The sequence below is a fragment of the Crocuta crocuta genome, unplaced genomic scaffold (assembly GCF_008692635.1).
Source record: "Crocuta crocuta isolate KB4526 unplaced genomic scaffold, BGI_CrCroc_1.0 scaffold274, whole genome shotgun sequence".
Classification (NCBI taxonomy): Eukaryota; Metazoa; Chordata; class Mammalia; order Carnivora; family Hyaenidae; genus Crocuta; species Crocuta crocuta.
This window is the reverse complement of record NW_027530222.1, coordinates 3,137,934-3,161,525: the sequence shown is the minus strand read 5'-3', so window position 1 is coordinate 3,161,525 and position 23,592 is coordinate 3,137,934. Positions and strand designations below refer to the sequence as shown.

Genomic DNA, 23,592 nt, shown 5'->3' with positions numbered 1-23,592 from the left:
CCCTACGTTTTCTCAGATGCTTGGCCAGCTTACATGTATGAATGGCCTTTCTGTCCAGCAGAGGCTGTGAGGAGCTCTGCCTGAGCATGTGAGAGTTAACCAGCATTTAGTCAGGCCCTCTATGAGGCACTGATTTACAAGAGATTGTACAAGAGCTTCTGCTGACTTCAAAGGTACTTACGGTCCAGAGGGGAAATAGCATAGGTGAATTCAAAAACCCATTCAGGAGAACTGGGAAAGAAAATTAGAAGATAAGCAAAACAGTTAGTGTTTTGAGTCCGGTTTCTTCAGACTTCTCTGTTGGGAGAGCGGCTTGAGTGACCAAGTGGCTGGCATCCCACCATTTATAGACACGTTCTATTTTGAGAGTGAGTTGGTGGTTTGGGGAAGACGCATAATCATTTTCAACAAATGCTTATTGAGTGTGTTAAGTATCATGGTAGGCATAAGGAGTACAAACAAGTATAAAGTTAAAGCCTCTGCTTCTAAGGAATTACTCATATTCGGAAAGGCAGGGCATGCTTAAGATTTAAAAACTTAAGAAGATAGATGTCTTTGTAAGAAAAAAGCATATAATCGTCAACATTTAGTAGAACTAAATACTAAACTATTAACCCTCAGAGAGTGGGGCTTGAGGTGGTGGGGCATGTGGCGGGGGGGGAGAGGAAGTATCTTCACTTTTTACCATATACCTGACCTGTGAACTACATGGGTTTGAACTGCATGGGCCCACTTACACGTGATTTTTTTCGATGAGTACAGTATAGTACTGTGTATGTATTTTCTCTTCCTTATGACTGTCTTTATAATGTTTTATTTTCTCTAGCTTATTTTCTTGTAAGAGTACAGCATATAATACATATGCAAAATATGTGCGCATCTACTGTTTGGTACCATCTATGATGTTGGTAAGGCTTCCAGTCAACAGTAGCAGTTAAGTTGTGGTGGAGTTAAAAGTTATGTGAGGATTTTCTACTATGCCAAGGGGTCAGCACCCCTGACCCCCACTTTTGTTCAAGGACCAACTGTATACATTTGTGTGTGGTTGGAAATTTTTACCAAGTGCCAGTATTGCCCTAATGCAATTCTTTCTTTATCACTTAAAAAAAATGATAGAAACTAGAAGATTATACACATAATGTTAGCCTTGAATATCTTGCGTGATAGGATTATAAATGGTTTATATTTTCTTTATTATACCTCCCTACTATTGCCTACATTTTCTATAATGGATATGTATTATTTCATACGTAAAGTATTTGAAAACCAAAACCCTAAAACATTTAAGATGATGATTTATAGTCCAACGTGCTTACCATATCTTGGATGTAACATACTAGTTTTCCCTTCTCTTTCTCCTCACTCTTACCACAACTGTTAAGACTGTTCTTCTATCATCATCATCACTAAATAAAGGTGAAACAGGGCATTGGCTCTTTGATTCTGTCCCTTGTCATTTTGGGTCAGTGAGTTAACCAAGAAGCAAAAGGAATCCAGCTATTAACTGCTCAGCTGTACTGTGAAGGCTGCCTAGAAAAATGTAAATTATGCTGATTGGGTTACAATTATATCTGTCAATGTGGGCTGTGATCTCTTGTTTTAAAGCATCCTAAGAATACTTTCTGTATCTTTATATTTAGTTCTGTTGGAGAAAGCAATTAGATTATTCCATCTCCCCATCTGGTGCAGTAAGAAAACTCATCTGCTTGGCTTACTTCGTATGAGAGAGAATTAAAATGTCCAAGTTGTTTGTAATTTGGGTTAAGTAGTCCAATCCATCTCTCCCAAATTTTGTTCTAGGAGTCCATATCCCCTTATAATTATGAACTGAATTACTTCAAAAGTAATTGTGTTCTGAATTATTTAAGGAAGTCAAAGATCAAAAGACAGATGTCATTTCTAAATAAATTTTTTTTTTCCTTGTAGCATGTGTTTGATGATCTCAGTGTCTCAGTATCCTTGTCCTGGGTTGGAGATGGCACTGGGGTAAGTAGTATTTTGAGTCTGTTAATTCAGTGTAGCAAGAAGATGTCGATTTTAGGAGTTTAAACAATGAACGTTGTTACTTCCTGAAAATGGTCTCCAACGATAGTCGCAGAAAATGCCTGTTTGCAGTACAGATTTTCAGGATGATGTGATTGGTTTGGTTTTGCTTTAGAACTGGGAGCATCTTGTGACTGCCTTCCGCCATAATAGGAAGATAGACACCGTTTTAGTCTTTGGTGGCTGCTTGGCATCGAGATGAGCAAGAAGAAGAAAGAGAAAGGAGAGTGCCATGTGCTAAGACGGAAGCCTCACAATACTTGGGAAAACCCCTGTGTAGAAGCAGAAAGCTGCACATTGCACATCTTGGCATTTTTCCTCCAAACTGTATTGTTCCTGTGTCCTTTCCCACAGTTAGTGTTGAAGGACTGTGGCGCCCATGGGCTCATAGTTGCTCAGCTTCCTCTGTTGTCCCTTCCGTACCACAGAGAAGCCACTGCCAGGATCGGGGGTGTGAAAGGAGAGCTATCTCCTTATCCCTGCTAGTATAGACAGTCTCCCAGTAGGAGGGTGTGCTGAGGGTGGCCTCAGGTCTTGAATCCAGGCTCAACGTTGCCTGGCTCTGTGCCCTTCTGTCTGAACAAGGTCAGGGGCCACAGCTCATATCCTCTGGCATTCTGGTAATGTATATATATCGTAGCATTGAGGCACATGATGGCTATATCAGGAACCAAAAGAAATAATTTTGATGTCGAAAAGCGTTACAAACTTCTTACTTTAATTAATTTTAAAACTTCTGGTAGACCGTCTCTTTAACCATGTCTTAGTTCCTGCTAAAATTTGAGTTGTATGCTAATTCCCATGATTTATTCATTTATCTAAGAGAGTTGGTATCTCCAAGATTTCTTGCTATATGGCTCTCTGAGACTCCTTAACCTCTCGTATTAATCTGTCAGAATCTTTTCCCCATGCATATTTGTGTCTAGAAAAATAGTTATTTAAAAAACTAACTTCATGGAGAACTAACAGCAAGGAGAAGAAGGAAAGGACAGATGTATATGACACAGTGACCTCTGTTAGAGCACCCATACTGTTCTGTACGTGGAAAAAGAGATGATCTTTGCCTAAGAATGTCTTACAATAATAGAGATACAAAAGAGTTAAACTTTTCCTTTATTATAATGCATAGTTGATTAGTTCTGCCTCACTGTTTCAAGTGTATGTGATGGGACCATTTCAACAAAATAAGCTGAGATCTTGAATCATTGTGAGCCCTAGTAACTTGCTCTGTCTTGGTTTTCTTTATATTACAGTATAGGCTACTGCAGAGCTGGGCTCTTGTCAGCCTTTTAGATGTTGATTTAATCTCATCACATGCAAGCATGTAATTAGACTATCTTTCTTATTGACTGCATGCTTTTGTCTCTTCCCAGATCATTCTAGTCTTGACTACCTTCCATGTACCACTGGTAATTATGACTTTCGGACAGTCCAAGCTATATCGAAGGTGAGATGCATAACATGTGGCTGGGGCATTGGCTGAGTAACACATTGCGAATGTAAGTTCCCTAGTTTTGTAGACTTGATGGAATCTCAGAGTTGATTAAAGGATCTTCTAGCCCTCTTAAATTTTCACCAGACTCTCACACTCAGCACCCTGAGTGCCTACTTAACCTGAAAAAGTATGAAAAGGGATCTAGTTCCAAGGAGATTAGGCTGACCTAATTGAGTGGCAAAACAATAAAGGAAGATGAAGGAAGAGTCCATAGGGGTGTGTTTCCATTAATTTAAATGGGTATTTATCTGTGAGAAAGTAGCATAGAGTTTAACCATCTTTCTGTTATGGGTTTTTATATCCCTGCAATAGCACAAAATGGTTTTTATATCCCTGAAATGGTTTTTACAGTCCTCACTATGCCTCCCAGGTGAATGTCATTTATCTTATAATAAAATGGGTATGGGGGCACCTAGGTGGCTCAGTTGGTTAAGTGTCCAACTCTTGATTTCGGCTCAGGCCATGATCTCACGATTCATGGGTTGCTCAACAGCAACACAGAGCCTGCTTGGGATTCTCTCTCTCTCTCTGTCTCTCTGTCTCAAAATAAATATTTTAAAAAGTGTGTACCTGTTTTGAGCCCTAAACAGTTTGTTTCCAGATCAGGAGGAGGTCCTCAGGTCAGACCTAACCCAAGTGCCTAATACTGTTCACATTGATAAGGATGGTGGCAGTGTATGTTCAGGAATCATAATCTGTAGTGTGACATTCACAAGGTTTTAAAGTTGTCTTCTCAAAGGTACAGCTTGGCTAAATAGTAGGTTCTTTACCTTAATTATAAGATTCAAGACAAGCTAACTCAGAAATTGCTGATTGTCTTAGTCATTTGTGTCTATTCCATTTTTCCCCAAGGGACCTAAAGAATATGACATCCCAGCAGATGACATAGAAACTATGCCTAGGGCTCCCAGGAGCCATTGTACTCTCTCAGGGTTCTCTATTTGACTGTTGGCCTTGGCCCAGGTGGGCGTGAACCCATGTTGAAGCTCTTGGATGGATCAGCCTAACCTCCCTTCCCTAGTAGGTGTGGTCACTGGCTGTTGTTGCTACTGAGCCTGGCAGTGCTCTCTGCCCTTCCACACAGTGATTTTGGCTTAAAAATTTGCTAAGAAGGAATTGCTGTGTGAAATTGCTATAAACTCCATAAAAGCAAGGTTCTTGACTAACCCAGGTTTCTCCCAACAACCAGCCAAACAGCTGACTCATAGCAGACAAGCATTACATACTAATCGAATGAATGAATGTCTTGGCTTCTCTGTAATTTTTAGACTGGTATTATTTTTTATTTGATAAAGATTGATAATGCATTGTATAATTCCAGTACTAGAAAGGGCTATAATTTATAGGTGATTTTGTTTATTCAGTTAGAATAGGGGTTGAAACATTTCAGACAGATGAAAAGTATCCTGTTTGGGAAAAGAAAAAATACATTTAAAAACATTTGTAACTCTTTCCAGTGTTAAAAAAAACTTGCTGTCATAAAATCTTTCTGTATAATACAGTTTTTCTTACCAATTCACCTTTCATTATAAAAGCAACACAACCATGGGGCGCCTGGATGGCTCAGTTGGTTGAGCATCTGACTTTCGGCTCAGGTCATGATCTCGCAGTTTGTGAGTTTGAGCCCTGCATCGGACTCTGTGCTGACAGCTCAGAGCCTAGAGCCTGCTTTGGATTCTGTGTCTCCCTCTCTCTCTGACCCTCCCCTGCTTGTGCTCTATTTCTCTCAAAAATAAACATTTTTAGGGGCGCCTGGGTGGCTTAGTAGGTTAAGCGTCCGACTTTCGCTTAGGTCATGATCTCGCGGTTCGTGGGTTCGAGCCCCGCGTCGGGCTCTGTGCTGACTGCCAGCTCAGAGCCTGGAGCCTGTTTCAGAGTCTGTGTCTCCCTCTCTCTCTGACCCTCCCCTGCTCACGCTGTCTCTCTCTCTCCTAGAAATAAATAAAACATTAAAAAAAAAATTTAAAAAAAAAATAAGTAAATAAAAATAAACATTTTTAAAAACAGAGCCAAATGTTAAAAAAAAATTTTAAAGCAATACAACCATATTATAAAACATTTAGAAATCTTAGAAGAAAGAAAAAATTCACCGTAAGTGTAATCTTAATTTATTTACAGTTTATTATCTTGATTTTCCTCTTTAATATTACTCCTACGGCCATATAGTCTTGGGAAGCAGCATGATGCAGGGTAAAGTTGCCAGATTCTGTTGGCAAATAGGCCCAGGACTGAATCTTAGTACTCTCATTTATTTGCAAGCAGAATGAACTTGAACAAGTCGTTTAACCTCCCTAAGTTTTTTGTCATCTGTGAAAGAAAGATGATGATAATGTATCTTCACCGTAGACCAGTACCATTACCAACTGTAACTGTTGCAAGTTCTGCTTTGCAATGGCTGGCATGGAGCAAGAACCCAGTGCGGTCAGCTCCTGCTGTGCCCACAGCCAGGCTCTTCTGGCACTGCTGTACCAGTTGCCAAAATGAATGTAAAAGCCTCCTGTGCCAGTTGGTAAAAAAGTGCTTGCCTGCCCCGAAATGCTTCCAGGGCTTCTACAAGTGCACACACCCCCTTGTTGCTGCCAGTACGCAAGTACTACTAATGCCCAGCATCACAACCTGTCCCCGTCTGGTTGGCAAGGGCTCATCCCAGGATATTGTTCATATCCCCTCTGCTGGTAACTTGACATTTTTGTTAGACTGACAGAATTCACTTAATCACTGTCCTCTTGGAAACATAGGTGGTAGCTGATTTTTTCAGGATTACTAATGCTGCTGTGATAGATATCACGCATGTATGCATCGTAGAAGGTGCTGATTTCCAGTTTATTTTTTAGTAGCAAATCCTCTCCTATTGATTCCGAAGAGCCCTGTTGTGAAGGCTGTTTACTAAACTCTTCCTCCTCCGGGTTGAACTATCTTCCATACCTACTGCCTGCATCAGTTATCTGCTCGCCTTCTGAGTTCACTTTTTATTCTCTATGTTGCTCTTGAATCGTGTGGCTGGAGCTGTTCCTGACAGGTTCATGAGTCATCCCCAGGGGGAGTAAAATGTATTTTCATGAATCTTTTTTCCAATCCTTTTGCTTTTCAATTTTGTGTTTACTTTAACACAGCCAGAACCAAAACACAAACAGTATCGCTAAATGTCACTGTCAAAATACCTACCACCATCTGACTTAGCCCTTTTCATCCTATACTTGTCTTGTCTTGTGAGAAACCCCTAACATACATTTTACCGGGGAGCAATGCTGTTTGTTTCTGGTACAGTCTCACGCTACTGAGGTTCTTTTGCTTCGTGTCGCACAGCAGGGCTTTTGTTTGATTGTTTTTTCTTTTTCCCAAGGTCATTTTGAATATTAATTATTTCTCCCCTGCTGGGAAGTGAGACCTCTTCCAGAGTTTAGGTGGAAACTGTAACTGTGCCTGGTTGCTTCCCCCACTGGTCTGGCCTGGCTGCTGTGAATTGACTCGTGTTGTTGAACATGCCAGCCAAGAGGCACGTGTGGCTTCGGAGGGGAGGGGGCAGTTTGATTAAGATGAATCCTCAACAGGGGGAGATCGCTCAACGAAAAATAAAATAAAAGCCTGTTCAATCCACTCTGAAGACTCTTCTGTTTTTTTACAGCTCTCATGATTATATTACTTATTGGATTATTGTTCTATACTAAATCTTATGTGATCAAAGGTTCATTTGGGATTCAAAGAAAAGGCACTTTCCTCACATGCCAGCTGCTCTGAGCAGTAGGGCACAGAAGGTCACAGGATTAGAAGGAAGCTTTGTTACCTATGCGGAGTTAGAGGGAAGTATACTTTGGTATTTAGGTTATAAAAAAGAATTGTGGGTGGGGTGCCTGGGTGGCTCAGTCGGTTAAACGTCCGACCTGGGCTCAGGTCATGATCTCATGGTTTGTGAGTTTGAGCCCTCTTGGACTCTATGGTGACAGCTCGGAGCCTGGAGCCTGCTTCAGATTCCATCTCCCTCTCTCTGCCCTTTCCCCCCGCTCAAAAATAAGGGAACATTTAAAAAATTATTTTAATAAGAATTGTGGGAAGATTTGGGAAATAATAGATAAAATCCCTAGGCATTAATGATTAAGTCAAATTGAATAATATATTGATATCTTCAATTTAAAGGAGTTATATTTGAATACTTTAAATTTTGATTTTCTGTTAAGGGATAACTTATATAATAGATTGTGAAGTACATTTGCTTCTTTCAAATGTAAAGTTAAAAAGGAAATAAACCGTATCTATGGTAAACATGATAGTTTGGCTTTTGGCAACTGAAAGATGTTTTGCACCGTTTTGTTTTATGGCCTCTTTAAGTCTAACTTTTCATTGTAAGAGCAACTTAGTGAGACACATGTAAGCATTATGGTACACAGAAATTCTATACCTAATTACCACAAAACTCTATTTGTGATTTTTATTTCCTATTGAGAATCGTTTGACTTTCGGAAATTAGTAAGGGCATCTTAAGAAATTTCAAATTAAAGTTTTATTCCATAGTCAGTGTAAATTTTTAAGTATGTTACTTGAAGTTAAACAAAAAGATAAAACTTACAGGTATACAACAGATATTACAGCCAAGTATAGTAAACTAGCTTCTCTAACACATCTTGTATGACTTCCTTTTTAATGATATGCTTGGTTCAGTTTTCACTGCAGTAGATTATTAACAGTGATTGCATGTTTTAGTTACAAGGTTAGCATAATTCCATTATAAAACATATTTTACTGTTTTTTTCCTTAAATAAAAAGTTTATTAAAATGTACGATGATGGCATTTTTACTAAAACTTCACTTTTACCAATTTAAGGCATGTAAAAATCATGAAACTAGGTGGTTTTCCTCTCTGAGGAAATATTTCCGTGAAAACACCTATTGCGTTGCCTTGTCAACCAAAGCAAAATCAGGATACCGGATACATCCTCATGTTCCTTCTGATGAAAAGTTCTGGGATTTGCGGCACCTCAGTGGCTCAGTTGGTTAAGTGTCTGATTCTTGATTTTGGCTCAGGTCATGATCTCATGGTTGGTGGGATCGAGCCCCATGTCCAGCTCTGCTCTGACAGCATGGAGCCTGCTTGGGATTCTCTCTCTCCATCTCCATCTGCCCCTCTCCTCCTCATGCTCGCTCTCTCTCTCTCTCTCTCTCTCTCTCTCTCTCTCTCTCTCTCTCTGTGTGTGTGTGTGTGTGTGTGTGTGTGTGTGTGTCAAAGTAAATAAATGAACATTAAAAAAAAAGTTCCGGGCTTTTATTCACAATATCTTACCCTCTTTATTTTCCCGCTTGTATTCAAAATTTCTGCAGGAAACATGTATCCTTTTTTTGCATAAGGATAAAAAAAGATTAAAATTAAAAGACATAGGTAGCATTAAACAGTTGGGATTAAAAAAATAATTTTTTTCAGCCTGATGTAAATTCACATTCTGCCCATTTTGCTGGCTGATGTATGATTTCAGGTCTATAATTATGTTGCCACATTTTAATATGCTACACTGGAAATCTCAGTACAGTGGATTTTCATTGTTCTACAAAGTCTCCTTGAGCACTGAATTAGTGAACACAGAACCATTGCTCTTAGGCAAAAGAAAGAAAGGTTTAGGCTCCTGCAAACCTCTGGTCACAATATTCATTTTTGTCAGTTGATCAGTACGTAACCTTGTTTTGTGTGTCCTTCTATTGAAAGGTACCTTTTTAAATATATCTTGATTCATTAACATTGAGCTCACAGCCAATTCTTGCCCAGAAGACGCTTATCTAACTCCTGTATTTTGTCCATAAGGTACATCAAAGCCTTAGTGCAAGGACACTAAGGAGCCTTCAACACTGTGCTAAAGGGCTGTTTTAAACAGCAGAATAACCAGCAAAAGAAAAAAACAAAACAAAAATGCAAAGATGCAAAACGCATAGCACTAAATAGACTGTGAAGAAGACCCTTATTTGCAGTATAAGAGTTGAAACAAAAAGGCAGAGCAGCCGCCTGTTGGCCCTCAGCTGGGAGTGGGCATGCAAGGTTACTCACATGTTCATCACGTGCTGCGTGCCTGCTAGTGACTGCCAGAGTGCCACGGGTCTTGATTTTAGGGTTACAAATACATTTGAATGAGTGGTCACATTTGCAAATACAGAGCCCGTGAGCAATCAGGATCTTCCGTATATGCTTTCCTGATTAGGGAAAACGACTAAAGTGTTATTTTTTTTTTTAAGTTTATTGTCATCCTTGTTGCTTTTATGTTGCAATTCATAGCAACTTAACCATGGCAGAAATGAACTAAAACAGAGAAACGGTTAGGCCTGAAAGCCAACCAAACAAGGATATCTATGCTTGTTTGATTGTTGAGAAAATCAAAATGTAAGATTATATGAGGTTTTGGAGAGCTACACTGTTCCATTTCATTAAATGTCTGCAGTTCAAATGCCTGCTATTACAAGTTTCAATATATTGTAAATGAAAAGTGTTCAAAAACAAGGATGTAATTTTTGGTTGTTGACATTTGGGTTGAACGTCAATATATGAGTCTTGTAGGAAAACCCTCTTGGGAGTGCTTCATCTTACTAAGAATTCTCATGTTCTTACTAGAAGTCCCATGTGAGGATTACTTTTTTTTTTTTCATTTATTTTAATGTCTGGATTTTTTTGTTCATTGGGGGTATTAGGTTATATTCCAATAATACTTGTATTTTAACAGTTTCTTGTTAAACATAACAGTCTATGCATATGTTTACAGCACAGATGTATGCATAAGTGATCATTTTTTTTTTTTTTTGGTAACCAGAAATTGGCTATTTTTTGTTCAAAAGACTTGTTTCGAAAGCAGATGGTCTCACAGGGTTTTGTTAACTTATCATTTGACTGCTGTTTATAACACTATTAATTATCTTATGGAATTTGAAACTAGATTTATTTTTGAAGCTGTTTCATTAATTTCCTTTTCATGACATATGTTGTATGCTGATAAATATGCTGATAGAAAATAAAACTACTGGGGCGCCTGGGTGGCTTAGTCGGTTAAGCGTCCGACTTTCGCTTAGGTCATGATCTCGCGGTTCGTGGGTTCGAGCCCCGCGTCGGGCTCTGTGCTGACTGCCAGCCCAGAGCCTGGAGCCTGTTTCAGAGTCTGTGACTCCCTCTCTCCCTGACCCTCCCCTGCTCACGCTGTCTCTCTCTCCTAGAAATAAATAAAACGTTAAAAAAAAGTAAAAAAAAAAAAAAAGAAAAGAAAAGAAAACTACTTTAAAATAAAGTGTTGGTGGGGGGGGCGCCTGGGTGGTTCAGTTGGTTAAGTGTCCGACTTTGGCTTGGGTCATGATCTCACGGTTCATGGGTTTGAGCCCCGCGTGGGGTCTGTGTTAACAGCTCAGAGCCTGGAGCCTGTCTTCAGATTCTGTGTCTCCCTCTCTCCCTGACCCTCCCCTGCTCATGCTGTCTCTATCTCTCTCTTAAAAATAAATAAAACATTTAAAATAATTTTTTAAATAAAATAAAGTATTGGGACGCCTGGGTGGCTGAGTCAGTTAAAGCGTCCAACTCTTGATTTGGGCTCAGACTGTGATCTCACAGTGCATTGTGAGATGAGCTCCACCTTGGGCTCTGCGCTGGGCATGGAGCCTGCTTAGGATTCTCTGTCTCCCTCTCTCTGTCCCTCCCCGCTTACACGCACACTCTCAAGAAAAAAATAAAGTGTTATATTAAAATGTATTCCTTAGCTTTATGTGGTCTTGACAGAACGCTACATAACTCCTTGCAGGTAGAGACTAGTCCATTGTGCTCCAGTTGTTTTTTTAAGTGCCTAAGGTAGTGTCACAGATGATTTTTTGTTTGGTTCATGTTGCTTTCTTTTTCTGAAGGGCAGGGATATGTTTTGTTGTGCCAAGTTCTTAAAAAGCAAGCAGGCTTGGCAACAGGTTTGTGGAGGTTCCCTGGGGATGTCATGAAGGAGGGGAGATTTGTAAGCTGGTGATAAGCAAGCCACTACAGACTCCTTTAGATGGTTGTCTGCGCGACTGATGATATGTACATCATAGAGGTATGGATTATTTATGCATATCCCTTGACCTGCTGTCTGGAAGATAAGAACACTTTCTGTGCTCCAAAGCCAAGGAAAGGGTAATAAAGGAATTGGTTGGGCAGCGCCTAATCTCTGTTTTGTTTAGGAATCTTCTGTGTCTGTATGTTAAGAAATGGGAAGAGTTATTCAGACAACCTAAAGTCACATGTACTTTGCTTTAGCATACCTATGCAGACACTCAGAGATACTACCTTCCTGTCTGCTCCCAACTTCCTCTGAGCCCGTCTTTACTGCCAGGCCACCAGCCTAGGCCACAAGCGAAAGACCACAAGTTGTAAGAGAAAAACTCACAAATAATTAAAAGTTGGTCTAGTCTGGGGCTGAGAGTTAAGAGAATTGCATTGTAGTTTCAGTTTTGCCCTTAATTAACTCGTTGACTTTTGACAGTTGTCTCCTGTTGAACCTCCTCATCCATGAGATAGGGGAGTCGGACAGCATGCTCTCCTCAGTCCTTTGTATCTCTCATGTTATGTGGCTCTGTGATTATTTGTTGAGGCTGCTACCAAAATTGTACCATCTGTTAAAGTGTCTGTTCTGTTGGTGAAGAGCACTGCACATTGCATTTGTCACTGGGCAGTTGACTCACAAAACATGGTGGTCTCCACTGATGAACATTTCGATTTAGTGAATGTTAAGATTTCATATTCTATGTCATGTTTTATCAGAACTGCACACGGTATTAAACCCATCAGAGGTAGACAGCTACTGATTTTTTTGCCTTTGCTTTTCAAAATCTAAACACAAAATTGAATACCTCTCAAAGATATTGTTGGAACGGACTCTGGGGGAAAGCTTTGACAACCCAAGAGATGAGATTAAGTGCATTTGTTTTCCTGAGCTGTGTTTTGTGCGTTGCATGCACTGGAGACCGGTACCTGGGACGCGGCCTCTGGAAGTGGGGGACTTCAAGACTCCTGCTACTTAGTTTACAGCTTTATCATGTGTACTGTGCATTCATAGATTAGTTAGGAGGCCTTTGGCTACATCTAGCAGACATCCCAACCCAAACTAGCTTATATAATAATGGAATTAATGGCGCATAACTAATACAGAAGGATGGGCTTCAGTGTTAGTTCCATCCCATGTCACAGGCTCCAGAATTCCTGAATCCCCTCAGCAGTTCTCTTCACTTATGTTGGCTTGTTTTTCAAGCTATGTTCTCATTGTGTCTGAATGCCAGTAGCAATTTTTTTGCTTTGTATTCACATATTACAGTGTTGGGGTTTCTCAAATTTTGCATTACTGACATTTGGGGCCAGATAATTTTTTCTTGTGAAACTGTCCTGTGCATTGTAGTATGTGTAACAGAATCTTTAGCCTCTACCTACTAGATGCCAGTAGCATCTCACCCCTGAGTTGATGATAATCATAAATGTCTCCAGATGTTATCAAATGTTTGTGGCCAGGGGTGGGGGTGGGGGGCAAAAATACACTGATTGAGAACCACTGATCTAAAAGAAAACATTGTTTTGTCAGGTGGCTGTCTTAAGTGTAAGGAAATGTGTTTCCTAAAAGACTCCAAATTACCCCCTTTTGTTTTATTGGCTCATCCTGGGTCATTCCACATCTCTGATCCCATCACTGGTAAGGGGATGCAGTTTCCTTCAGACTAATCAGGCACACCACCAGAGCCAGAGATGGAACCAGTCCCCCTGAGGCAGGTGACTGTTAGGGGAGGGTGAGTGCCTCAGCAAAGCCAGTGGGAAGGGGGAATGGAAGCCAGGCAGGAGCCCAGCAGCGTCCTCGACATTGCATTCTAAATGTGTCTTGTTTTTCTTCCTCTCAGTGAGGACTATGGAAAGAACTTTAAGGATATTACAAATCTCATCAATAACACCTTCATTCGGACTGAGTTTGGCATGGCTATTGGTCCTGAGAATTCTGGAAAGGTGAGACACATTCAGACATATATGAAGCTGTGCTTGATACCACATTGCAGGGCTGTCAGATAATCTGGGAATGATTCAGTTGTACACACCAATAGATTTAGTTTGCTCTCAGTCAGTGTATTTTTTAAAATTAAATATAATTTAGTGCTGATGATGAAAGAATGGAATTCAGCACACAGGATTTTTTTTTTTTTTTTTTTTTTGGTCCCTATTCCGAGATCCAGCCAAACTCTTTGTAATTATGTAGTGGTTGTTTGGTATCACAATGTATAATCCGTGAGACAACATTTTAGTCTTTGGGCAACTAGCTAATCCCAAACTGAGCAGGCTACATTCATTGTTACGACACACTGGTTCAATTTAGGATAACATTTGTTGCAAGACTAATTAATACTGGAGGAGTGCAGTGCACCAACTGATCTGTTTTTATAACTCTTCTTACTTTTGAAAATTCACATCTGGTGAAAATGGTGTAAGAACTTCCTGTGCTTTTATAGTATTGTATTCTGAATCTGAACTTTTTTCTTCCTGATCAGGTGATTTTAACAGCAGAAGTGTCTGGAGGAAGTCATGGAGGAAGAATCTTTAGATCATCAGATTTTGCAAAGAACTTTGTTCAGACCAATCTCCCTTTTCATCCTCTGACTCAGATGATGTATAGCCCTCAGAATTCTGATTATCTTTTAGCCCTCAGCACTGAGGTAAGTAGACTTGAGGAACTTGTCTTGCTCTTTTGCATTTTTTGTAGGCTCAAAATATACTGTTTTAAAAGGGCACTGCGGGATATGCTCTTTATATTGGACTGCTTTCTAGTGACTTCTTAAGTCATGAATTATGTATTTTTTGCATCTTTTTCTTATTTGGTTAAAGGGCATGATTTTCATGTGCTATCTTTTCCAGATGCATAGGCTATCTAGCTGTCATTCCAGGTTTTTTAAGTGAATAAGTGTGTACTGTTGGAGTAATGAACTAGAAAACAGTTTAACATAATCATTCTTGTGCTGCAAGGGACACCCCTAGATTGTCAACCTGCTGATGGTCTTGTTCCTTTGCTGTGGCCAAACCCCATCTTTATGATATTTTTTTTGTTCCTAGTATATAAAGCACCCTGATTTCTATCTTTGATACTCATGTATTAAATATCCAGAGTCTTAAATCTCTGCATCCCCTACCACATTCCTATACTGTTCCCAGAAACCTGTATCCCTCCCTAACCCTCCCACCTCTCTGAAAGTTCCCTGGATGCACCTTTCACTTTTCCTTCCCTAGAGGACCAGTCTTCTCTACCATGGGTTTTCAGGGCCCAAAGTGGCTGAGTTGCTAGACTATGGTAATCATAATTATGCTTTGTGTTTACACGGCTCTCTCTCATCTTATTTCTGATTTCTCCTGTCCAGCAACGTCAGATAGAAACTCCTGGGAGACTGGTTTAATATGCAGTTCCTAGGCCCCAATCCGGATAGAGTCCATCAGTGACTTTTGGTTGCGAGGGGGCTAGTATTTTTAATGACTTTCCTGGCTGAGCCTGCACACTAAAATTTGAGAGCCATTGCTGTGGTGACCATTCTGCGGACAGAAACTGGATCATCAATATGGAAACCAGTCTGGCACAGGGAGGGTGAAGGGCTCTGGAAGAGCAGTCTGGGTTCTGGGCCTTCTCTGTGCAGATCTTTGAGCACAGGGAAGGCTGGAAGACTCAAGGAGGATCAAAGTTAAGTTTAGCCAAAGGAGGCTAGAGGAAGGAAACTAGCTTGCTGGGTAGGCTTCAGATCTTAATGCAACAATTCCAGGAAGTTGGCCTCCAGCAGCTTGAGCTGTAGGCCCTTCAAGGGAGCAGAGAGACCCCCAGAGGAGTGGACAGAATCACCAGCCCCCCTTTGACCACCTCATCGCCATTATCAAGTGTCTTGAGGTTACTGAAACATGCTGTCCTCAGAAAGAGATAGCCAAAGTCTGCTTTTACACCTCAGATTTCTTCCAGTGAAGGGTAAGTAGGAAGTAAAAATACTCAGGGTGGGTAAGATGGACCAATATGTACTAAAGTGAAAACAGGTGATATCAGACCCTTTCCTATTTCTAAGTAGAATTAGGTACCTTAGACATGCTGGGAGGTGAACATTACCAGAGGAGGAAGAGTTACAGAAGGAAGAATGGTGGATGAGAGTGGGGAGTACTGGAGGTAAATTCCACCCAGACCATCCCCATTCAATCTCAACTGCACTCTGTCCCTCCTCCACTGGATCTGGGCCCAGTAGGCTTGTGTTGTCAATCTAGATGATATTGTTCATCTTCATCTTACTACGTGTCTGCTACATTTGAAAATATTGGCCAGTCTCAACCTTTTGGGAACTCAGTTGGCTTGGCTTCTGTGACTTCATTCCTCTGGTTCTTTCCTACCTTCTAACCGCTCCTTCCTGGTCTCTTTCATAGACTCCTGTCAACCTCCCCTGAAGTGCTCACCACTCATTTCACTCTGAGCAATCTCTTCCACTCTGACCATTTTAACTGCAACTGTAATTAAGGTATAAGGTTCTCAAATCCGTATTTCTGGCTTCCTCCTAAAGCTCAGATTCCTATCTTGCTGCCCTCCCCCATACTGCTAAAGATTACACACACACACACACACACACACACACACACACACTTGCGTGCGTGCTCTCTCTCTCTCTCTCTCTCTCTCTCTCTCTCTCTGTGCCCTACAGGAAAAATTATCCAGTTCTACTGAATCTAGTTTATAGATTCTTGAGCCCATTCCTCACAGCTATGGCTTAGGGCCTCACTAAGTCTTCATACACTAATGTGGCACTTTTTCATTACTTTTCCTACTTCTGGTCAAAAATCCATCTTTCCCATTGCCATCCAAGTACTCCATCTTTAAAAAGGTAAAACTGAGGCCCTCTGTGAGGTGGCCCGCACCTCTTTCCCAAGCATTCGCCCCTTCTTTCTTCACCTTAGAATTGGTGCTCCATCAGTGTCTGAAGGCTTTTAGCTCCCTGCCCACCCCACGATATTTTATCACCTCTTGCCTTGACTAGTACTAGTGTATATTTGTGCAGTAACATCTCATCTTCCCATTTGCCTTCTTTGGGTTAAACTGTTGATTATTTAATACTAGTTCATCTGTCTTCACAAAGGGTCTCATTCATTGTTCCCCCCTCCCTATTCTCACCCCAGAGACCATGTTACAAGTTACCACATTGTATCAAACTTCATATCTGCACCCCTTGTTCAACTGTGAACTCCTTGAGAGCAGGAAGCACATCTTATTTGTCTTTGTGTCCCCCAGGCAACATCTGGTACCGTGCCTGGCATGTACTAGGCACTCCACAAGCATTTGTCATTCTGAACCTCCCAAACCCTGACAAGACCCCCATAAACCATGTGTGTGTGGAGCACAGGCAGCTTGGATGGAACTTCAGTGTGTTTTTACTGCCCTGAATGATCGGATATAAAATATTAAAGGTCAGAGAAGCAGCTGCACAGGACAAAGCTGGAATTCTGATAAGTCATTTATAATCTTTCAGAATGGCCTGTGGGTGTCCAAGGATTTTGGGGGAAAATGGGAAGAAATCCACAAAGCAGTGTGTTTGGCCAAATGGTGAGTAACAGAAGACTCCATCTGTGCAGAGCCCTAAACCTTTCCTTACAGTGCTGCCAGAAGTCACATGAGTAAATATTGAGCACTTACCATGGGCCAAGTACTCTTCAGGGTGCCCTCAGGGATCCAAGAGAAAGGGTATGACCCAGATCTTGACCTGGAAGAGCCTCTAATTCTGCGGGGGAAGAATACTTAGTCTCACTAAATGTTAGAATATAAAGTGTAAAACAAGGCACGGGACTGAGTAGCTGCTGCCTACAAAGGTTTAGTCTCCATTAATGGTGACATCAGTTGGAAAGCATAAAGTACAGCTTGGAGTTGAGGACTTACGTACTTCCCTGCACCCAGATTTATATTTCCTCGTCTAGAGTTCCATTTCAGTTGTGTGGAATGTAGCACGGACTCAGGAAGAAAGCCCAGAGAGCTTCCAGCCCGTCAGTCACACTGTCTGTGCACCAAAAATCCTCCCCTTCTCTCCCTGGGCCCCCACCCCCACCCAGTGCCTGCTTCAAATGATGCAGTGGAGGAGGGGCGCCTGGGTGGCTCAGTTGAGCCTCAGATGTGAGTTCAAGTTCTTTTATCAGCCTTGATGCTGTCAGCATACAAGAGCCAGCATCAGATTCTCTGTCCCTTTCCCTCTGCCCCTCCCCTGCTCATATTTTCTCTCTCTGTCTCTGTCTCAGCTCAGGTCATGATCTCACAGTTCATGGGTTTAGGCCCTAGCTTGGGCTCTGTGCTGACAGCTCAGAGCCTGGAGCCTGCTTCAGATTCTGTGTCTCCCTCTCTCTCTCCCCCTGCCCTGCTTGTACTCTGTCTCTCTCTCCCTCTCTCTCTCAAAAATAAACAAACATTGGGACACCTGGGTGGCTCAGTCGGTTGGGCATCCGACTTTGGCTCAGGTCATGATCTCACAGTTCATGGGTTCAAGCCCCATGTCGGGCTCTGTGCTGACAGCTAGCTCAGAGTCTGGAGCCTGCTTTGGATTCTGTGTCTCCCTCTCTCTCTGCCCCTCCCCGGCTCACGCTGTCTGTTTCTCTCTCTCTCTCTCTCAGAAATAAGTAAAACATTAAAAAATAAACATTAAAATAACGCAGTGGAGGAACTCTTACTTGGGAACAGGTCACCTTTGTTCGCAACCGGCTAGTCAGTGGCTTAACCTCTCTGGGCTTTTGGGAAAGGAGATTTATGGGAGGAGTTTGGGGGATGGTTGAGAAAGAATTGAATTAAAAACCTTCACATGCCCCAAATTCTGATTAGGCTCACTCCCCTGTTTCAAACCGCTTTCTTCCTTATCTTTGACTAATTTCAGCAAACTTATTACTCTAGTTTCCCCTTCCATAGCACACTGGCGCCAGAGGTGGGCTCTGTGAATGCTAACAGGCACACGCCTGCCCACATGAGAGCCCCTGCCTGAGAGCCAGGCGGAGGCAGCAGAACTGTAAAAGCAGCAAAACCAGAAGCCATAATAGGATGTGACTATTTAGTGCCAGATCAAGAGAGCACACGTGCCTCAGTAACTTCTAATGGGAACACTGTGTTCCAGTTTCCTGCGGTTGATGGTCGTGAGCTCATGAAGATGACCCACAGTCCCACGGAAGAATTTCATATTTAATGTCCTCTACCTAGGGAGTCAGGGAAATGTGTAATAGAGACATTGCCAAATGTATCTACTGAAATTAAAGTATTAAAAATATATCGCTTGAATCAAATGGCCTTTTCCCAGAAAACACTGGTTACATGAGGTTTTTACAGCCCCATCATAGTACACATGCCACATCTATGTTCGTTCTGTGTACTTTTTTAGGCTTATTCATATATTTTTTGAGAGAGAGCATGTGTGTACAGGGGAGAGGCAGAGAGAGGAGAGAGAGCATCCCAAGCTTGCTCTGCACTGTCAGCACAGAGCCCAATGCAAGGCTCTATCTCAGGAACTGTGAGATCATGACCTGAGTAGAATTCAGTAGAACAGAGCCACCCAGGCTCCCCGTTCATTCTGTGTATTTCAGTAAACTGTGTTTGTGTCTTATATGGTCTTATCAGGATGGAAGTAACTTTCACTTATTTATTAAAGTTTATTTATTTTGAGAGAGACAGAGCGAGTAGGGGAGGGGCAGAGACAGAGAAAATCCCAAGCAGGCTCTGTGCTGAGCTGCCTCAACCGACTGAGCCACCCAGGCACTCATGGAAGGAAGCAACTTTTAAGGTAACTAAGTTAACAAATTGCCTCACTCTTGATGGATCTGAAGTACACAGGGTGTTACTATAGTAAGACTACAGTAATTTTCATTGTTAAAACTCACTTTTATGGGGGCGCCTATGTGGCTCAGTCGGTTGAGCATCTGACTACTGATTTAGGCTCAGGTCATGATCTCACACTCGAGCTCCCACATCAGATTCCCTTCCCCCCTCCCCTCAAAATAAACATTAAAAAAAAAAAGCATACACACACACACACAAACTCACCTTTACATATGTGTATTAGAGTCACCACAGTGTGCACTTTAAATGTTATTTGTCAGTTATACCTCAATAAAGTTCAAAGAAACAAGCCGAAAAATCATCTTTAAAAGTGAAAATTAGAGGGCACCTGGCTGGCTCTATCAGTGCAGTTTGTGACTCCTGATCTCCATGTTATGGATTTGAGCCCAACATTGTGTAGAGAGATTACTTAAAATTTTTTTAAAATTAAAAATTTATTTTTGAATGGCATTTTATTTTGTATTCTGTATAATTTTTTATTCTTGTAACTCGTTTCTCTGATTGGTGTCTAAATATAGGATAACTGGGCTGCTGTTCAACCGTTTACTCACCTTTTAGATGTTTGATTTCTAGGAATTGATAGCCTGCAGCGCCAAAGGAACGTGCTCAGACCCAGCACCTTCCACTGGTGCTGATCTAGAAGTACCATTGGGGTCTGAATCCGTTTTCCTGCAAACTCGTTTTCCAAGTTCAAATTTAAATAATTCAGCCTCTGACCTCACTGTCTATTTAAGATGAAAGAACTAAATTACTTAGCACATGCAAAACATTGAAGTTGGTACTAAGGGGAAACAACAGAGCACAGAACTGCACACCTGTCTTGAAGAACCCAGTAATGTAATAGGAGAGAGAAGACATAAACTGGTGGGTTAAAATAATCAAATAGGAGACAAAGAAATGCCAAGTGGTTGGCACAGAGTGGCACCATGCCCTAAAGTAGGGTTTCCCAACTTTGGTGCTACTGGTGTTTTGGACCAGACTGCTCTTTGTTGTGGGGGAGTCAGCCTGTGCATCGCACATGGTGGTTAGCAGCATCTCTGGCCACGACACAACTGCCCAACCCCCACTTGTGACCACAGGAAATGACCCCTGAGGAGCAAAAGTGCCCTCAGCTGAGAATCACTGGTCTAGAAGTTTGCAGCAAAGAAGCTTCCTGGTTGGAGTGCCAGGAAGAATGTCATAGAAGAGCTAGATTTTTGGCTCCTGTGTGGCTCAGTCGTTTAGGCGTCGGACTCTTGGTTTCAGCTCAGGCCATGATCTCATGGTTGTGGGTTGTGGGTTGTGAATTTGGAGCATCAGGCTCTCTGCTGTCAGCATGGGGCCTGCTTTGATCCTCTGACCTCCTCCCCTCTCCTTTCCCCCCCCCCCCTCCCCCCCCCCGCTCATGCTCTTTCTCTCTCTCAAAAATAAATAAACATTAAGAAAAAAATGTTTAATAAAAAAAAAAAGAGAAGAACTAGATTTTAATCTCGAGACTAAAGATTGTGAGGGTAAGGTTTGGTTACATGAGAGAGAAAAGTATTTTTAAGCTGGAAACAGGAAGAGCAAACGCAAGAGGCAGATTGGGAGAGAGTAAGTAGGCCAGTCTGACCAACTGAAAGGGCTCCCGTGAAGAAGTAGCAGACCGGGGAAAATCCTGGGGCCTGGTGGTGGGGGAGCCTTGACCAGCGAGGCTGCAAGAGTCTGGCATGAAGCACCTTGAAAGCTTTTAGCTCGCACCTGCAGGTGGAGTTGTCATTAATAGACTGGCCTGGAGCTTGTGACTGTCATGACGGCAATCTTGAACCCTGTCTTCTCTGTCTTTGCCTTTTGTAGGGGATCAGAAAACACCATCTTCTTTACCACCTATGCAAATGGCTCTTGCAGTAAGTATATTTTAGTCCCAAATAAGAGTGTCCTCCATTCATGGTTGTAAGAAGTAGAAACATCAAAGATCCCTCCATTGTCCTGTGATTTTAATAGCTAAAGATAACTGCCAGTGATTTTTAAAATTCTGAAATTACAACCAGATTCAAATTTTGAAAGTACTGAGCCTAGATCCAATAAATATGCAAGCCACACACAGAGGCAGTATACTTAATTTTAGTAATGTCTTATATAAAGTAAATATTAGGCCACAAGCAGTAACAAGTTGAAGTACATAGTGATTTCTGCAAAAGAGCATGGAGATTGTGTTTGTGTTGGTGGAAGTTGTTGGCTGTCCAATCCCTGGCACTGTTTCAAAGCAGAAAACGTAATCTTTCATTTATTCATTCAACAAATCCATTCCATTTATCCAGTCATTCACGTGAGTGCCTGCAGTAGTGTGCCAGTCACTGTTGTAAGAATGGAGAGCAAGATCCCCAAGGCCGGCTCTCATGGGTCTTGAATTCCAGTAGGGGTATTAGATGACCAGCAAGAAAACCCAAAACTCAAGACTACTTGAAATAGGGAATAAGGTAGTTTCCAAGTGTCATGAAGAAAGCAAAACAGTATGCTGCGGCCGTGGCACATTTATGCAACACTGTGGTGGCACCTTTATGCAACACTGTATTCTAATTATGGAAGCTCTGTCTTTCTGTCCATCGCAAAACCTCACATGTATAAAAATAAAGCCCAAGTATTAATTTCCTATGTCTAATGCCATATCATTTTATATCGTCACTTGATTGACATCCATAGGATTAACAATCCTTTAGCAATAAAATTAACATTCTAAAACAGTTGTTTTAAACTAGGGGCTCACCAGTATGTGCAATTTTAATTAATGTTTTGTCTTGTTTAAGAAGCTGACCTTGGGGCCCTGGAATTATGGAGAACGTCAGACTTGGGGAAAAGCTTCAAAACCATTGGTGTGAAAATCTACTCATTTGGTCTTGGGGGACGTTTCCTGTTTGCCTCTGTGATGGCTGATAAGGTGGGTGCTGCCTCTTCTGGGGGCATTTCTGATATTCTTTAAATATGTCTCAGATGAGTCCTTATTACTCAGTACTTATTGCTTGTACTGACAGAGTTTCAGTCCTTTTTTGCAACATTCACTAAGATTTAGAGGGAGTCTTCCTAGAAGCCGATTGGGTCTTCCGGGCTACTCTGCACCTCAGCCTGATGTCACTACATGACCTGTTCTGGGATGCAGAGCCCCAGTGTTTGGATTCTACTCAGACATGGGCATCTGAAAAAAGCAATCTATTTGCTCATTATCCAGTAATGATAATGGAAATAAGTAACATTAATTGAGTACTGACTATATTCTAGGTGCTATTCTAGTCCCCAGGAATATAGCAGTGAACAAAACAGATAAATGTCCTGCTCTCAGAGCTTATATTTAAGTAGGGAATTGGATCGATACTAAACTAATAAATATGACATTATAATATCAAGTAACGATTAAAACGATGAAGGAATCTATAGCCATGTAAGGAAATAGAATGTATTGGGAACTGGAGCAGGGCTGTTGTAGATACGGTGGTTTGGATGGGCTGTCTGAGACCTGACTGAAGGGAGAGCGTAGTTCTGTGTCCATTTAGGATGAAGGAATAAGCGCAAAGACCCTAGGATTGGAACATGCTTGAAGTATTGAAGAGCAGTGAGAAGGGCAGCATGGCTGGAGCACAGGGAAGGGTGGTCCAAGGAGGGGGAGCCAGTGGCCTTTATGGCTCATGACTAAGAGCTTGGCTTTTTTTTTTTTTTTTAATGTTTATTTAATTTTGAGAGCAAGAGAGACAGAACATTAGCAGGGAGGGGCAGAGAGAGAGAGAGGGAGACACTGAATCCAAAGCAGGCTCCAGGCTCCAAGCTGTCAGCATAGAGCCTGATGCAGGGCTCCAACTCACAGACTGCGAGATCATGACCTGAGCTGAAGTCAGGTACTTAACCAACTGAGCCACCCAGGCACTCTGAGAGTGTGGTTTTTACTCTTCATGTGTTGGGGAGCTGGGAAGGGCGAGCCAGGGAATGGTTTAAGCTGGCTGCTTTTTTGACAGAATAGGTGGGTCCAGAATAGCCTGCCAAGGGGCAAGAATGGAAGCACCAAAAGCTGGGAGGCCATGACAGCAGTGAAGGAAAGACCAGGCTATTAACATGGATAAGAGAAGAAGTGGTAGGAGTGTAGATATATTGTTAACATATTGCCAATAGGATTTACTGGTGGATTAGATGTGGATTGTGAGGGAATGAGAGGAACCAAGGATAACTTTAGTCTTTGGCCTGAGCAACTGGGTGAATGGTGGCACCATTTACTGAGATGGCAAAGAC

General features: G+C 41.7%; 1 protein-coding gene across 2 annotated transcripts in view; it reads left to right on the top strand.

Moving 5' to 3' along the window:
* Positions 1-1,926: 1,926 nt before the first annotated feature.
* SORT1 (sortilin 1) overlaps positions 1,927-23,592 on the top strand; it is a 44,051-nt gene continuing 22,385 nt past the window's right edge. Inside the window, exons 1-7 of one of the 2 annotated variants that reach the window (XM_077765581.1) lie at positions 1,927-1,986; positions 3,417-3,490; positions 13,400-13,502; positions 14,039-14,203; positions 17,027-17,100; positions 21,175-21,224; positions 22,125-22,255. In XM_077765581.1, the coding sequence (XP_077621707.1) occupies positions 3,459-3,490; positions 13,400-13,502; positions 14,039-14,203; positions 17,027-17,100; positions 21,175-21,224; positions 22,125-22,255 (555 nt within the window). In that variant the 5' untranslated portion in view covers positions 1,927-1,986; positions 3,417-3,458. The remainder of the gene's footprint in view (positions 1,987-3,416; positions 3,491-13,399; positions 13,503-14,038; positions 14,204-17,026; positions 17,101-21,174; positions 21,225-22,124; positions 22,256-23,592) is intronic. The other variant, XM_077765580.1, reaches the window with a different exon arrangement.